Source organism: Phalangium opilio, unplaced genomic scaffold (genome assembly GCF_054372755.1).
Source record: "Phalangium opilio isolate 3A_F unplaced genomic scaffold, DU_Popi_V2 ptg000075l_1, whole genome shotgun sequence".
Lineage (NCBI taxonomy): Eukaryota > Metazoa > Arthropoda > Arachnida > Opiliones > Phalangiidae > Phalangium > Phalangium opilio.
This window is the reverse complement of record NW_028324184.1, coordinates 926,883-941,945: the sequence shown is the minus strand read 5'-3', so window position 1 is coordinate 941,945 and position 15,063 is coordinate 926,883. Positions and strand designations below refer to the sequence as shown.

At 38.6% G+C, this 15,063-nt stretch overlaps 5 protein-coding genes across 5 annotated transcripts; 3 read left to right on the top strand and 2 right to left on the bottom strand.

Annotated features, from left to right (window-relative positions):
• The first annotated feature begins 59 nt into the window (after window positions 1-59).
• On the top strand, window positions 60-4,544 carry LOC149658648 (acetylcholinesterase-like). Its single transcript, XM_089844250.1, has 7 exons — window positions 60-552; window positions 620-975; window positions 1,647-1,885; window positions 1,955-2,300; window positions 2,364-2,792; window positions 2,935-3,164; window positions 3,231-4,544. Exons 2-7 carry the CDS (start codon window positions 646-648, stop codon window positions 3,412-3,414), a joined length of 1,758 nt encoding a protein of 585 aa, XP_089700376.1. The 5' UTR covers window positions 60-552; window positions 620-645; the 3' UTR covers window positions 3,415-4,544.
• On the top strand, window positions 4,513-7,336 carry LOC149658647 (acetylcholinesterase-like). Its single transcript, XM_089844120.1, has 5 exons — window positions 4,513-5,030; window positions 5,088-5,407; window positions 5,471-5,777; window positions 5,833-6,189; window positions 6,939-7,336. The coding sequence occupies exons 1-5, from the start codon at window positions 4,513-4,515 to the stop codon at window positions 7,123-7,125; spliced, it is 1,689 nt and encodes a 562-aa protein (XP_089700246.1). The 3' UTR covers window positions 7,126-7,336.
• Window positions 7,337-8,702: 1,366 nt separating this feature from the next.
• Window positions 8,703-10,927, top strand: LOC149658646 (acetylcholinesterase-like). The gene is made up of 5 exons (XM_089844251.1): window positions 8,703-8,772; window positions 8,965-9,840; window positions 9,900-10,208; window positions 10,291-10,647; window positions 10,711-10,927. The coding sequence occupies exons 2-5, from the start codon at window positions 9,002-9,004 to the stop codon at window positions 10,925-10,927; spliced, it is 1,722 nt and encodes a 573-aa protein (XP_089700377.1). The 5' UTR covers window positions 8,703-8,772; window positions 8,965-9,001.
• Window positions 10,230-12,558, bottom strand: LOC149658645 (acetylcholinesterase-like). Its single transcript, XM_089844253.1, has 2 exons — window positions 11,846-12,558; window positions 10,230-11,165 (listed from the first exon to the last, which is right to left on the bottom strand). The coding sequence occupies exons 1-2, from the start codon at window positions 12,469-12,471 to the stop codon at window positions 10,994-10,996; spliced, it is 798 nt and encodes a 265-aa protein (XP_089700379.1). The 5' UTR covers window positions 12,472-12,558; the 3' UTR covers window positions 10,230-10,993.
• On the bottom strand, window positions 12,541-13,929 carry LOC149658644 (cholinesterase-like). Its single transcript, XM_089844119.1, has 2 exons — window positions 13,449-13,929; window positions 12,541-13,020 (listed from the first exon to the last, which is right to left on the bottom strand). The coding sequence occupies exons 1-2, from the start codon at window positions 13,911-13,913 to the stop codon at window positions 12,664-12,666; spliced, it is 822 nt and encodes a 273-aa protein (XP_089700245.1). The 5' UTR covers window positions 13,914-13,929; the 3' UTR covers window positions 12,541-12,663.
• Between the last annotated feature and the right edge of the window lie 1,134 nt (window positions 13,930-15,063).

The following is a 15,063-nucleotide window of genomic DNA, read 5'->3' as shown; positions in this document are numbered from 1 at the left end:
AAATCACCCAAACAACACCCCCTTCATTTCTGACATACCTTTCAGAAACACCCTGTATATTTTTCTGTATTTCTAATGCTTTGTGTTTTTCTCGACCATTCCACCTAGCTTTTGTCAACGAGAGACGAAATTTAGTAGACGCGGATGGACTTGTTTTCAATCGGAGAAGAACGTGCCCTTAAGATTTACGGTATGGACCTTGAAAGTTGAAACCGAATTTCAGCTATTTCGGTTAGTGGTAGATTTGAAATCTAGATAAGCGGCTTGTTTTTCTCCATTTCAAGAAAAAATCTTGATTTTCTTTTCAGTAAGATTACAAATAATAAGGTTTTGTTATTGTCAGTAGTTCAAAGTTTTAGCATTTGTTGTTGTTGACATGATTAGAAACCCAATCACGATATTTATTATTGGGAATTACATAACAGTCTCAGTAATGAACTTTTCCCATCAAACTAAAAAAAAAAAAAATTAAAATAAACCTTAAGTGCCCACGTGATCAGGAATTCAATGCCACCCGTCAGGTTCTAAAATTAATTCCATGATTATAAAAACGTACGAAAATGCGAAAATGTTTTTAGACCGAGTTACCTTCAGGCTTTTAGAACTGTCTCTTTTTCAGTAAGACTAAAAACCTTGCGTAAAGAGATGGCTATGTTATACTCTGTCTCGACGCACCTAACGTTTCTGCTTGGATTGTTTACAGTCATCGGTTTTGTAGTTGAGAAAGAAGCGCTAGTAATAAATGTCGGGGATGATAGACCAATTTTGAAAACGGTCACTGGTCAAATTAGGGGTCTAGTAGGTCAAACCTTCGATGGAAAGGAGTTTGAGTCATTCTTGGGTATTCCTTACGCGGAACCACCAACTGGTAACAGACGTTTCAAGCCACCCACTCCCAAATTGCCCTGGGATGGAGTTTACGACGCATTTAACTTTTCTCTATCTTGTCAACAGTATACGAATCTTTTGCTTAAGGTTTGTGATTTTTTTCTTTCAACTTTTAAACATCCAAAGAATAGCAAATTAAGACATCCCTATTGTGTTGCCCCAATAAATGCGCACACTATATGACCACGTGTAATTACTTGCAAAGGGAACTAGCATTGGTTGGGTAAAGCTAAAATGGATCCGGTATGATAATTACTAAGTGTTGAAAATTTTGAAAAATCATTTAAATTTTCGTAATTTAGCCTAAAGGGGCTAATCACTACTTGTATACTTTGTTAATTGTAGTTAATTTATCGCTGCAACTGCTACTTAACACTAAAATAATAAATAAGTTTTTTAAAAGTGTATCAAAGTTTTGTAAAATAATAGTGATTAGCCCCTCGTTTGTCTCAAGGCCGATAGTTTCGGGTTTCTGGGCCAAAAACCGCGAAACTACATGAAAATAAAATAATTTGCGAAAATGGGAAATTTTTTCAAACTTGTTTACTATCTGTTCTTTCGTTGCTATATATCTTAACTACCATCGCGACAGCAGGGACGCTAATTGCCCCGGTATAGCAGTTTTCATTGGCCATTCGACGTATAAACTTCATATTACCATAAAATATTTCTCTTAATTACTGAGATAAATCGCAAAAAAAAAAGAAAGAAAAAAAATTCAACTGAATCTATACAGAGGCAATTTATTAAAATTACAGTCCCTGAAGGCGATTGACAATTTTCGACCTTTTACGGATGTTGACGAAGATTGCTTGACCTTGAATATTTGGAGAAAGCGTGACCATGTTCAAGCTGATGTTGACTTGCCTGTCAAAAAGCCCATTATGATCTTCGTCCACGGCGGAGGATTTTCCGCCGGTGGATCAGCCTGTCCAGCTTATTTTGGTCAGAATTTGGCCGTAACTCAAGATGTCATAGTGGTCAGTTTTAACTACAGGTAAACGAAAATGTTCTTTTCATAATGATTTAGAACTTGTTTGAACTATATTATATAACCATATTTAAGGCTGGCTTCATTCGGTTTCTTGTTTTTGGACCATCCCGACGCTCCTGGTAACGTAGGTCTTCACGACCAACTACTGGCTGTGAAATGGATCAAAGAAAATGCCCCTTCATTTGGTGGTGACCCTGATGAGATCACGCTCTTTGGTCAGTCGGCTGGTGGGGCTAGCGTTTTATTCTTACTGGCTAGTCCTCTTGTCCGCAATATGCCAGAACCACTCTTCAAGAGAGTCATAATCGAGAGTGCCGCCCCTGCTATGTGGAACCTCATGCCGAAGAAAGTGTCCTTGGAGAAGGCCAGAGTCTTCCTCGGTAATTTGGGCTGCCCTACCACGGATAACGTCAAAGAGGTTAGTTTTAGAATCTTGATAAATAAATATTGGAAACTGTAGCGTGATTTCGCGTGTTCTTAGTCTATCAATTGCCTTATGAAGTCATCGGCCCAGGACATAACAGAAGCCGAACCAATTCAAGGTTACCTTGATTACTTCGTCTTTTTACCGGTTGTTGATGACCATTTCCTGGTGGAAGATCCATCGGCATCATTTCGTGAGGGTCGCTATTTGAAAACTGACATAATCATTGGCAACAATAGAAACGAGGGAGGATATTTCCTAATGGGCCTGATGCCCGAGGCCTACCCATTCAGGGACGCGGTTGTAATAAAAAAACAACTCTTCAGGGAGACTGTAAATACCCTGTTCCATTTCACCAACGACATAGTTAAGGAAGCCATCAAGTTCGAGTACGCTAACTGGTACTACGAAAATGACGTCGAACATAACTATGTCGAGAATGCTGAGAAGATGTTGACAGACTTCTTTTTCACTTGTCCCATCAAGGTTTGTATTGATTGAGATTGGCTAAGTCGCTCGAGTTATCATTAATATGGATATCTTAGTTTATGTTCCCAAAGCCAGAGTTGATGAAACACGATCTTCGTCACTTTGTTATTGATATGAACATTTTGATGGTTACTTCCAGGCTATGATCACGTCTATCGCGTCAACTTCCAACACCACAAAGATCTACCGTTACTTCTTTACCCATCGGTCATCGAACAATCGTTTGCCCAAATGGACTGGTACATTCCATGGCGAAGAAATGCTCTACGTGTTTGGACATCCTTTGAACCCAGCCAATAATTATACGGATGACGAACGACAGCTTTCGGTACAAATTATGACATACGTGGGAAATTTTGCCAAAACCGGGTAAATTCCAGCATTATTGTCAAAGATAAATTTATAATTTAAGTAACCAAGTGTGCATTTTGGTAGTGATCCCAATGGAGTCGACGTTGTTACTTGGCCTCCTCTTAACCAAAAAGGAGATGGTATCGCGATTTTGGCTCCCAATTCAACCTCAGTTTTGACCGGGTTCTTCAAAAGCAGGCGTTGCGCGTTTTGGAATAACTTTGTACCTTTATTGGATAAGCACATATTTAGCAAGTCCTACCATTAATATGGTATCAAACTAAATCCATCTATGGATTGGGACTTGGTTTTCGAACGATTTTATCGAGATAGGTTGATACTATCCCTTTAATTTTAGCAAGCCGCCAACAGAAATTGCGTACATTTATTAATTTTTAAAATACTAAGTATACATTTTAGCACTCAGTTTTATTGAATGACTATTAAAAGTAAAATCATTAATGACCCAATAATGAGTTTTCGATGCCAAATATATTAATATTAATTTAGAATTTCCCTAGAAACCAATTGCATTCTTACTAGGCACCTGAATTCCACGTTAAACCGGTTTCAAATGAGGAAACTATTTACCTTTAAAGATTGCCAGCTATTATACAATTTTAATTTAATACAGGACGCGCGTTGTTGTTTATCACTTTCCAACAAAGGTTAAACCTATATATCTTAGCGATATTCAACGCCTTTAAGTTGGCACTAAAGAGACCAGTTCTATTAAGGCTCTTCCTTCTTAGAAATTTTGGCCAAGACACTAGAGGAAATAATATAATTTTTCTAAAATCTCTCCTGCCGCGTTTATCCGGTTTCCAAATGAAATCAAGTGTGAAGTGAGATTATACATTACTAATATTGACATGTCTCGAAGGGAAAACGTTGTAAGTTAAAAGTAGTTCATTTCTTAGTCTTACTAAACACAAAATAACCGTTTGAAATAGCGTATGCTTGCATTTTAAAAGCATGTAAAATGTAGCGACTAAAATATTAGCTTCCCTCAAAAGCATCAAAATATTGGCCATCAGCATAAAGAGTTTCGGAAGTGAAACTACATAAATGTCCGTCATTCGTATCTCAACGAGACAACGTAACTGGTTTTCATACGGTATTTTTCCGTTAAGACGTCCATATCTCGTAACATCAGGAAGAAGCGTGCCGCCCACTATTTAACATATTTCCGGAAATCTAGGCTATTCAAGCCCAACTTTATTAATACAACGAGGACTCTTACATGTTGCTATTTTTTTTAATACATTCTGACCCCATAAAGAATTTACAAAAAAATAATTACTATGATACTTCACTTTCGTTTAAGTTGAGACCGACGTAAGATTTTTTTTACTCCACACAAAAAATGTCCAATTGGCTTGTGCTGGTGCGAATAGTCTTAGCTTTAACCTTAAATTATCACGTGGTCAATTGCGGGTCAGTAGATCCGTTAGTCGTAACAACGAATTACGGTAGAGTACGTGGTATAGAGTATTTGTCCGCTAATGGTAAAGTACTTAATGCCTTTTTGGGTTTACCTTACGCGAAACCACCCTTGAAAGACTTAAGGTTTCGCCATCCCGTACCACCTGATCCTTGGACTGGTATCTTGGACGCGAACGAAACTTCTAGCTCGTGTCCTCAAATGATTTTTCCTTTTATGCGTCACGTTCCCGAGATGTCTAAATGGATATCGAATGGAAGGTTGAGCGAAGATTGTCTGTACTTGAATGTATGGGTTCCAAAACCGAGGGTTAGCAATCGTCCTGTCATGGTATTCATTCACGGAGGTGGGTTTTCCATGGGCTCCGTTTCAATACCGGTCTACAGCGCGTCCATCTTGGCTTCGGAAGAAGACGTCATCGTTGTAGCTATGACTTACCGGTAAGGACTCTCGGAATTAATTATTAATATCTCTTCAAATAATATTCTACTTCGAAGACTCGCGTCACTGGGATTCCTCTTTTTGGAACACCCTGAAGTTCCAGGAAACGCCGGACTTATGGATCAAGCCATGGCACTTCGCTGGGTCAAGGATAACATAGAATATTTCGGTGGTAACTCGAAGGACATAACGCTGTTTGGGCAAAGTGCCGGTGGTGTTAGCGTGGGTTTCGCCCTCATGTCACCTTTGACCCAACATTTAGTCAGTAAGGCAATTATGGAGAGTGGCTCACCGACATCCGAGTGGCCTATTCAAACCAAGGAAGAGAACAGAAGGTTCGGTATGCAAATGGCCGAGTACGTTGGATGCAAATCAGGTAAAATTCCTTCTTTTCCAGCTGATTTTCTTGAAGTTAAATAATTCAGATTCCTCGTGATAGATAACGTTAGCGAGGTTGTCAACTGTTTACGAAAAGTTAATTACATGGACTTGATCAACAACGAACCAGTGAGAGGTTTCGATATTGCCATCTTTAGACCAATCATCGACAACTACTACCTCCCGGACGAACCCTCGAAATTACTGAAGAAGAAACGGCTAAAATTTACCCCAATTCTTGTTGGTAACACGAGAAACGAAGGAACTAACTTTCTAGCTGCCATCGTCCCTGAGGCGTTTAGCTACGTTAACCAAGACATAAAAATAAACAGGGACGACTTCAAAGTCGCTGTACGAGAGACTCTTAGGTAAGGTAGATTACTATTTCTTTCCCAAACCTATCATTCATTTACATCTTCTTAGATACGAGAGTAATGTAGTCCTCAAAGCGGTTGAGTATGAATACACTAATTGGTTCAATCCTGATGACCCCGAGGAAAACTTGAACAGCGCCGATAAAGTTTTTGGTGATTACTACTTCAATTGTGGCATCAAGGACATGGCCAAGGCCTACGCCCAGGAACGTCAACCCGTGTATTCTTATTACTTCACCCATCGCTCGTCTAATTCTTTGTCCCCCAAATGGATCGGAACTCCGCATGGTGAAGAATTATTTTACGTTTTTGGGCAACCTCTGAACCCTAAAAAGGGTTATTCGGAAGACGAGCGTATTTTGAGTCAGAGAGTCATGAGATATTGGGCCAACTTTGCAAGAACTGGGTAAGGCGTACTAATGACTAATGTAAGCGAAACGAAAACAAGCGTTATCAAGTTTAATTAGTATTATAGTCATTTTCCGTGTACCTAATATTCAGTTCGACCAATATATCGAGTGAAACCCATTCTAAATCAATTATTGCTTTTTAATTATAGGTTTCGAGATTTAGAGTTGGAAATAAATTATTCAACATTAACGATCAACCATTTTAATAGAACCATAAGTTTATAATGTGTTCCATAAGTAGCTTCGTAACTTACGTCACTTCGTGACAAGCTCTCAGCAACCAGTGGCAAAATTTTGGAACATATCTTATGAACTTATGATGGAACTATTACAGAATAGAAAATTCTACGTTCCATCTCGGTTTCGGTGCTAGCTTTAAGTAGAGACGCGTACAGAATAGCTGTAAACAAAAAACGATCCTAAGTTTTTTTTCCCTTTTCATTAACAACATTCAAGGATGTTTGGAGCGAATGTGACGTCGCTAGAAGGAATAAAATTTAATTTACCCCATGTTGCTATACAACAAACATCAGTACCCTTCTATACATTATCATTAAATAAACTCGACCTTGACGTGTTGTAAAAGTCTATTTGAAAGACGGTTAAATTTTATCGCGTACTTAAACGTACTAAAATTGAAGAAAATTATTTAATTTTAATGTTAAGGAAATGTGGAATGATTTAAAATTTATTACTCAATCTAGAATTTTAATTGATATATATATTTAATTTTTTTGCGTTATAGAAATCCAAATATTTCACCCGATGGTACATTAACTTCTATTCGATGGCCCAAGTTTACCGCCAAACATCAAGAATATTTAGTTTTGGCCCCAAACTCGACGGCGGTTGGGCAAAAATTTCGGGAAAGGACTTGCATGTTTTGGTCAGAACTGTTACCGGTGCTGGTCAACTCAGTTAATCATCGTTAACTATGTACGTGTAACAAAGAAGATCAGCGCTCAGTGTCTGATGGGGCTCAAAGAAGCTAATTTCACTTAGCGTAAGTCAAAAAATATTGATTAGTAATTAGTTTTGTTGTTAATTTACAGCCCAATTTCTTTGGCAACCCAAACCCTTCCATTATTAAGCGAATTTCAAATAAATTGTAATACGTTTCTGACATCCTTGTTCGTTAATTGTTGTTCTGTTGTATAATTATTGTACACATGCATTATTCGTTGAAAAGTCCCTGTACCTTCTCAAAATTACAATCTATTCTACCTTGAATAGACCCTTTCTATGTAAAAAGGGCGTAGGCAACCCTCAGTATCGAGACATACAATTGGGTTGAACCCGTGCCGTCCCTGCGCACTCCCTGGACCCAAAGCGCCTAGAGCGCAGGCGCCGAAAAGCGCGATGGAAGGCACAGTTTTACCCCGTGTCTTTCCCTCTTAGTTCCATCAAAGAGGCGACTCATTGGCAGCGACTACCTTTATATCTGTGGTCTCTTGATGACTTCTCGAGTAGAGAATTATTAAATTGATACCTATAAAAACTTTTCTTTCTTTAGACGTATTTGGAGGACTTATACATTAGAGGTAAATTTATATTAACATCGGTTAACATCGCGGTGAGAGTCGTGATCGCCATTCGTCCAAGCAAGATAGCCTTCGAATAGCGCGATAGATTATAATTTAGGAGGAAATTCTCGTTAATTTTTAAACATTTTAATATTTTAAAGTGGAGACTGATTAGGCCTAGCGTTATTCACGCGAATGAACGAGTGAATTTTTCAAGTGTTTTTCAATAAGGTAAGTAGATTTTAACTATGCGATAACTTAAGATGAAATAGATTAGGCATTGAGAAATTGATTTGATTGGGGAGGGGGGTCATTTAAGAAATTGATTTGATGTCGGGATTATTTATCAACATCTGCATTTATTCAAATCACGTGTTACGTCGAAGATTTAAACATAAAAAATTAAAAATCTCGATTAAAAAGAAATAAAAAACTAATGCAATTTATGCTTCATAGAGTTTTATAATAGATATTAATTACTGCCCTCAAGAGGAAAGAAAATAACCTACGACTCATTGCTGCTATGAATATATGAATTTGTTTTATTCCACAATGAACATTCAACTCGCGTGTTATCAAAAAAGTTATTAGCGTGAAAACAATTCAAGGTCATGATTGCGACAAACGTTATAGTTAACTTGTTATATGTGATAATTTGCGCAGAGTACGATAGAGTTTGCTTCACTGATTGAAAAAAAAAGTTTCATATTCTTAGGTGAATTAAAATTATTTTAAATTACGTATATAAAAAAATTCAGTTTCTCGAAATTACTATTATCCCAAATATGCCATAATTTCATTCATTAGAGATAGGAAAAATGCTCAAAATTATCGACATCTACTGAAGGTAGACGGATAGAAGATTTATTTGGACAATCGCTTTTTAACGGCACCGAATTATTTTTATAAAAATAATATTTTCTTTTCACATAGGCGTTTCTAAATTTTTAGGAATTCAAAATTCCGGAGGGAAGGTTTTCTAAAATCATTCTGGCTAAAATTTTTGCGGAGATCAATAAGTCCTTGAGTGGCAATCAACTACAACTACTCGGACAGGTAAGTTGTTACCCTAAATGATTCCCTAATATTATCGGCGCAGTTGAAACTTAAGCACCACGATAGAATTTTACTTACATAGTTACCGGTGTTATAACGTATCACCTTTTACGTACTGGTTTTGTACTCCCCAAGTATTAAATCCTATAACATTTCTTGCAAAACCAGTTCTATCCTTTGGCATCTTTTCAGGTTTAGAAATAGTTAGGCCTTACGTTCATACCTCACTATGAATTTCTTCGCGTATCATTACCGCGTAACGTGCGTCGTTAACCTATCAATTCTGATATCAATCGTAACCGCTTATAATATCATCTCGACCAAATCGGGACAAGTAAGAGGCAAAACCATCAAGTTATACAATGGAAAGACTGTTCATCAGTACTTAGGAGTACCATTCGCGACACCACCATTGGGTGAATTACGCTACAAGCACCCTAGACCGCTTGAACCATGGAACGGTGTTCTGAATGCCACCGAAATTTCACCAACGTGTACCCAAAAACGTTTTCCGATCGAAAAATTTGTCCCATTTTTGGCCATCTTAAGTCCTACGACTAGAGTAAGCGAAGATTGCTTGTACTTGAACGTTTATGTGCCGGACATTATCAAACCTAACTCAAAATCAGCCGTAATCGTATATATATATGGCGGAGCGTTCGCGATCGGCAGTACGAGCGCTCCAGTCTTTGACGGTAGTGTCCTGGCATCGCGGGAGAACCTCATTGTGGTCAATTTAAACTATCGCGTAGCCAGTTTTGGCTTTTTGTACTTGGACCATCCCGAGATAGACCCCAATCCAGGACTGATGGACCAGGTTATGGCTTTGAAGTGGATTCATAGTAATATCGCTAGTTTCGGAGGCGATCCCGAAAACATTACCTTAATGGGACAATCGTCAGGGGCGGCCAGTATCGGGTTTCACCTGATTTCGGACATCTCGAAGAACTACTTTGCCAGGGCTATTATGCAGAGCGGTACGGCGCTGTCTGAGTGGCCCGTGCAGACTAAAGAAGAAAATTTGGCGTTCGGAAAGAAATTGATTGAAAATTACGGATGCAATAACCCGTAAGAAACGATATTGAAGCTTTACGTTAACTTCAGTCATAAGTTCATAATGTTATTAGGGGGAATTTGACGGCAGTGGTGCAGTGTCTCAAGTCGGCGGATAGCATGGAGTTGTTGGAAAATGAACCATCCAGGGATTATGACACCGCTATCTACAGGCCCGTAATAGATGGTTTTTTCGTGAAGGAAGACCCGAATGAGTCCATGAAGAAGGGTCTGTTTAAGAAGACTCAAATTCTGTTGGGCACCAATAGAAACGAAGGGACCCCCTTCTTGGCAGCTCTAATGCCATTCGTCTTCAGCTTTTTAAGTAACGAAATCAAACCTACTTACGAAGACTTTTTAGAGTTAGTTCCTGAAACTCTAAGGTAATTACTAAACGCTTGATTAATCTAAAACAAAATTTATTAAATTGAACAGAAACGTTTAATTTAATTACATTAATGGCAGGTACTACGCGCCAACAGCGCTAAAGGCTATCATACACGAATACACTCCTTGGAAAAACAAGGATGATCCGAACAGTATTCTCGCCAGTTCCGAGCACATGTTCACGGATTATTACTTCAATTGCGGTAAAAACGCTATGGCCAAGTACTACGCGGAAGCGGGCCAAACAGTTTGGGAGTATTACTACGCGTATACCACTTTGTCTCATAAAACTCCGAAATGGATGGGGTCATTTCACGGACACGAAATTCCCTTCGTCTTTGGATACCCTTTGAACCCGAAGAACAAATACACTTCAACGGATAAGATGCTCAGCAAGAGGATTATGCGATATTGGGCCAATTTCGCTAGAACTGGGTATGTCTTTTATTTAACTTGTTTGTATTTAAATGTTTAGTTAACACCGTTACGCCTTTTCAGCAATCCAAATACGTCACCAAGCGGTACGATGGAACCGATCGAATGGCCAAAGTACACTTTGGAGAAATGGGAATCGCTGGTACTGGCCTCTAACTCAACGTCCGTTATGACGAATCATCGTGAAAGACAGTGCGCGCTGTACACCGAGTTCATCCCTTACATAGAGAACTTGGTCAAAGAAGGCAAGCTTGAGAAGCGCGTCAATAAGTGGTATTAGATAAATTATGTTCAATGATGCACGCGTTGTTTTGTGTGTTTGTCGATGATGACTTTATCCGTGACATTAAACTTTCGTCTCCGAGTTCCATAAGTCACAGTTGCTGTTGCGACTGGCGACTAGATAAGATTGAGGTGCTAAAACAAAGTATTCTTCGCTTCTGTTTGGCCGATGATGGGTGGTCAACCATTCGATATGGTTGGTATCACTTTTGACATCCGAAAAAGAATTTGGATTCCTGCAAAATTAAAATTTATATTTTGATCAAGTTTGATTCAAGTTGTACTGTTGTAAGTTTGTAAAAAACCATTTAAAATATCATGTTTTTAATAGTCAAAGCATTTCTTGTGTCTATGATATCCTCAAAGCGCCTCAAAATTATCTCCTTAAAAAATTAATCTTTTCAAACCTGTTTTTTAATCTCCGTATGATGACGTATTTCCCGTAAGCTTCCAATAAAATTCGTCTAAATATAATCTCCCCCCCTTTTTGTGATCCCTTTATGCGGAGCCTCAGAGATATCTAGGGCCCGTGCCTATCGCGAAGCGAGAATATGTAATTTAAGGGTGAAACCTTTCTCTTTCATAAAATTTTTTATAATTGACCCCTAAAATATCAACGACCATTTATGGAAGACCCCCTTAGCAACTGTAATAAAACCGCCATCTAGTACACATATTGGGTGAAAATATTTACTCTATAAAACTGGATATTTCCCCACATAAATATCGACACGCACGGGCCTAGATATCTCGGAGGCTCCGATCATGGTCATGCGTAGTACGTAATATTGTATTAACACGTGGTTTTTTCCCCTCCTATTGTACCCTCTAAAATTTGCCTTTCAGTAAATACGTTTGGGCCGAGCGGTCTTTGGTTAACTGCCAGCCTATGTTATGTTTAAAAAAATATAGTTACCTAGTTCTGGCGTAATTTCCCCAATATCTCATTAACCGTTTACTAAATTGAATCTCCTCTTGCGTCTCATTCATCAATTTCTTAAGTGGCAATCCAAAAAGCAACGGTAGCTCAGCTCCGTGGTAGACTCCGGACCACTTTGGCGTTTTCGACGACGGTTGGCGATAATTATAAAGGTAGGAGTACAACTTGGCGTTGGTTTTTTCGTAAGTGTCCAAGAGTTCTTGAAGCCCGCAAAGAATGTAACCGTCAGTTACAACCCGAACTACGTTCTCCAGGGACAGTTTAGGGTTCGTCTGATTGTATCGTTTTTCCAAGGTGTTTAAGAACGCCGGGGATTTGTTAGGGGATACGCGGTGTATCAAGTCCTTAACGTCTTGGTATTCCGGTTTTATATTGGACATTGTGAAGCTGTATTTACCAGGCAGGAACGATAGTATAAACGTGATCCCTTCGCTTCGGGTGAATCCACCAATTATGTCCACGTTTTTGACCTGACCCTTCTTTAAGAGGTCCGAGGGGGACTCTTTCAGAAATTCGCCATCAACAACGGGACGAAATACTTCGATATCGTAGCCCTCAACTGGTTCGTTTAGGATAACGTCCTGGGCCTCGGCTTTTTGCATACATTCTAGAATAACGTTTATTGGGTTGCTTGTGTCGCAACCGAGGTTACGGGCCAGTTGTAGAGATAGTTCGTCGTTGGTGGCTTTTTGGTTGGTGGCGAATTTCGATGTTGGAGCTCCACTTTGTAGTATCGCGCCTATAATTATTGTTATTCAGATTTTAGAGTATTTCTTTCAAAACCCGTGCCTAAACTAACCTTGAAAATATTTCCAGCTGGATGGCGCCATTAAATGGAAACCAACACTGGCAGCGCCCGCACTCTGACCGTAGATGGTTATGCGTTGAAAATCTCCGCCGAAGAACTCTATGTTCTGTTTCAACCAGATTAGCGCTTCTCTTTGATCCAAAAGTCCCGCATTACCAGTGACTTCCTTATCGTCTAAAGATACAAAACCAAGTGATGCCAAACGGTAATTAACCGTAACGACAATAACTCCTTCCTCGGACGCCATAATGGATCCGTCATAGCCAGGACACGCCGTTGATCCGAAGCTAAAACCACCTCCGTGGAAGTACACCATGACGGGCATCTTTTCGTCAGAGTTGTCCTGTTTGGGTGAGTAAATGTTTTTCTATATTTTGGATGCGGAGAACTTTGTAAATTTCGATCCGTTACTATTTGAAACCCCTGACGTGTTACGTCACATAAGCGTATCTTTTAGTTATTTTGAATGCCTGATCGGTATTACCTACCATGCAATACCCTTTTGGTATTTTGAAATGCAGACGCTATAGTAATTTAACACCCTGTACGTCACTGACGAATACGCAACACACTTAGGTTGGCCCATTCCCCCTTCTGTTAATTACCATATAACGCGACAAGCTTGTCAAATATTGATTAATTAAACACACATCGAACTTATCAATCTGAAATAAATCCCGGTTCAAGTAAAAATGCTGTTACGATCTAATTTCACTCCTCTCCCGTCAAAATCCAATCAAAATCCTCTCAAATTGAACAAAACCAACTCACGCTCACGGACATGAACTTCGCGTTCCAAGAAGTACGGTCCCTTACCCATGTCTTACGTCGGTCGACATTGTCTCCGTGGTTGGGCACCCATATATTGAGATACAGGCAATCTTCACTCAGCTCTGTCGTCGGTATATAATCAGCGAATCCGGGAATGTATTTTAGATAGGGTAAAACCCTTTGAACGCAACTTTTAGGCAGTTTATCCGCCTGGTAGATTCCTTCCTGGGGATCCAATGGTTGCGGACCTTTAAACCTCAATTTGCCCACTGGCGGTTTGGCGTAGGGAACGCCCAGAAATACTTTAACGGATTTTCCTCCATCGTTCAAAACATCTTTCAATTTCCCTTGGATTAATCCCGTGTTTGTTTTAACGATTAGCTGCCCTTCTAAAGCCCACGTTAGCTGCTGGTAGTTTAAGTATAGTACGCCGTGTAACAGGAAAACCAGATCGGCAAGTTTCATTTTCTTATTAAGAGGAAAGTTTCTCTAAATAAATCTTTCGAGCGCAATTTATTTTGGGAATTAGTTTTAGAGCGGCTATTAATAATTGCGTTTAGGGTTTCGTCTGAAAATATAAAGGATTTTTTCTTTCAATTTTTAGTTTTGAAACATTAACGAGGGTTGATTTAATAGACAGACTGTTGGTGTTTGAATTATAGTATAGTAAATGTTATTTAAATGTACGGAAGGAAGGGGTGGGTTTCTTCGGTATACATTTTCGTAATTGTTGTTTTGGCCTCAGGTCGTTTTACCTTTCAAATTATGGTAATTTATATGACGGGTGTTCTATTTGATTTTGCATACGCGTAATTAGAGAATAGATTAACAATAACATCATTAATGCTTCCGTTTTCTGCTAATATTATTGTTATTTAAGTTTGGAAACAAAACTAGAGGAGTTGAAAAATTGAGATCAGAACTTAAATGGGGGGGGGCGACCCCGGGATTTTAAAGTTAAATTTATATAATTAAAATAGATAACGTAATAAAACTTTAAGATAGAGATTTTAAAGGATGAGGATATATAGTTGGATTTATATAATAAATTGCAAAATTTAGGAAAACAGTTTATCAAAGTAAATTTATGCAATAATAGTGAAAATAATTGCTAGACACGATGTTTAAAATTGTATCAAAATTTTCTAAAAAAAATACCGTGGCCCTAATCCTTTAAATACTTAACTTTGGCGTTAAAATAGTCATCTTTCCTTGATAAACAAGGCGTAATAATTCACCAAAACTTAAAGCCACGACAATTACAACAAAACTTATACCCAAAGTTAAAAAGTACGTCTTTACTTACTCAGCCTTCAGAAGTTAACATAAAAATGACACTAAATCCAACAACTTGCGTTATATTATATATCCATAACCCCTATTTTACGCAAGACATAACTTTCGCGACCGCTGTGATAAAGGACAAGTCTCCTGAAAAAATCCACGGTTTTGGTTAACAAGCTCAAAAAGGGGAATCGAACCAAAAGTCAGTTAAGCTATCAGAATCGTCATCAAAATTTTCCATTCTGAAGTCACATATGTAATATATAAAAAACGGCAATTCGCTAGCAATTTTGCGAGAACAGATGCGACAATAACGTAATGACGTATCTAA

What these genes read in the sequence shown, in the direction of transcription:
- LOC149658648 (XM_089844250.1), top strand. Translation starts at nt 646, where the DNA reads ATGGCTATGTTATACTCTGTCTCGACGCACCTAACGTTTCTGCTTGGA. An exon ending in ATACGAATCTTTTGCTTAAG is followed by an intron (nt 976 to 1,646) that starts GTTTGTGATTTT and finishes TTAAAATTACAG; the next exon opens with TCCCTGAAGGCGATTGACAA. An exon ending in GTGGTCAGTTTTAACTACAG is followed by an intron (nt 1,886 to 1,954) that starts GTAAACGAAAAT and finishes ACCATATTTAAG; the next exon opens with GCTGGCTTCATTCGGTTTCT.
- LOC149658647 (XM_089844120.1), top strand. Translation starts at nt 4,513, where the DNA reads ATGTCCAATTGGCTTGTGCTGGTGCGAATAGTCTTAGCTTTAACCTTA. An exon ending in GCTGTACGAGAGACTCTTAG is followed by an intron (nt 5,778 to 5,832) that starts GTAAGGTAGATT and finishes ACATCTTCTTAG; the next exon opens with ATACGAGAGTAATGTAGTCC. An exon ending in GCCAACTTTGCAAGAACTGG is followed by an intron (nt 6,190 to 6,938) that starts GTAAGGCGTACT and finishes TTTGCGTTATAG; the next exon opens with AAATCCAAATATTTCACCCG.
- LOC149658646 (XM_089844251.1), top strand. Translation starts at nt 9,002, where the DNA reads ATGAATTTCTTCGCGTATCATTACCGCGTAACGTGCGTCGTTAACCTA. An exon ending in AATTACGGATGCAATAACCC is followed by an intron (nt 9,841 to 9,899) that starts GTAAGAAACGAT and finishes TAATGTTATTAG; the next exon opens with GGGGAATTTGACGGCAGTGG. An exon ending in TTAGTTCCTGAAACTCTAAG is followed by an intron (nt 10,209 to 10,290) that starts GTAATTACTAAA and finishes CATTAATGGCAG; the next exon opens with GTACTACGCGCCAACAGCGC.
- LOC149658645 (XM_089844253.1), bottom strand. Translation starts at nt 12,471, where the DNA reads ATGCAAAAAGCCGAGGCCCAGGACGTTATCCTAAACGAACCAGTTGAG. An exon ending in GGAAATTACGCCAGAACTAG is followed by an intron (nt 11,166 to 11,845) that starts GTAACTATATTT and finishes TTAATTTTGCAG; the next exon opens with GAATCCAAATTCTTTTTCGG.
- LOC149658644 (XM_089844119.1), bottom strand. Translation starts at nt 13,913, where the DNA reads ATGAAACTTGCCGATCTGGTTTTCCTGTTACACGGCGTACTATACTTA. An exon ending in CGAAGTTCATGTCCGTGAGC is followed by an intron (nt 13,021 to 13,448) that starts GTGAGTTGGTTT and finishes TCACCCAAACAG; the next exon opens with GACAACTCTGACGAAAAGAT.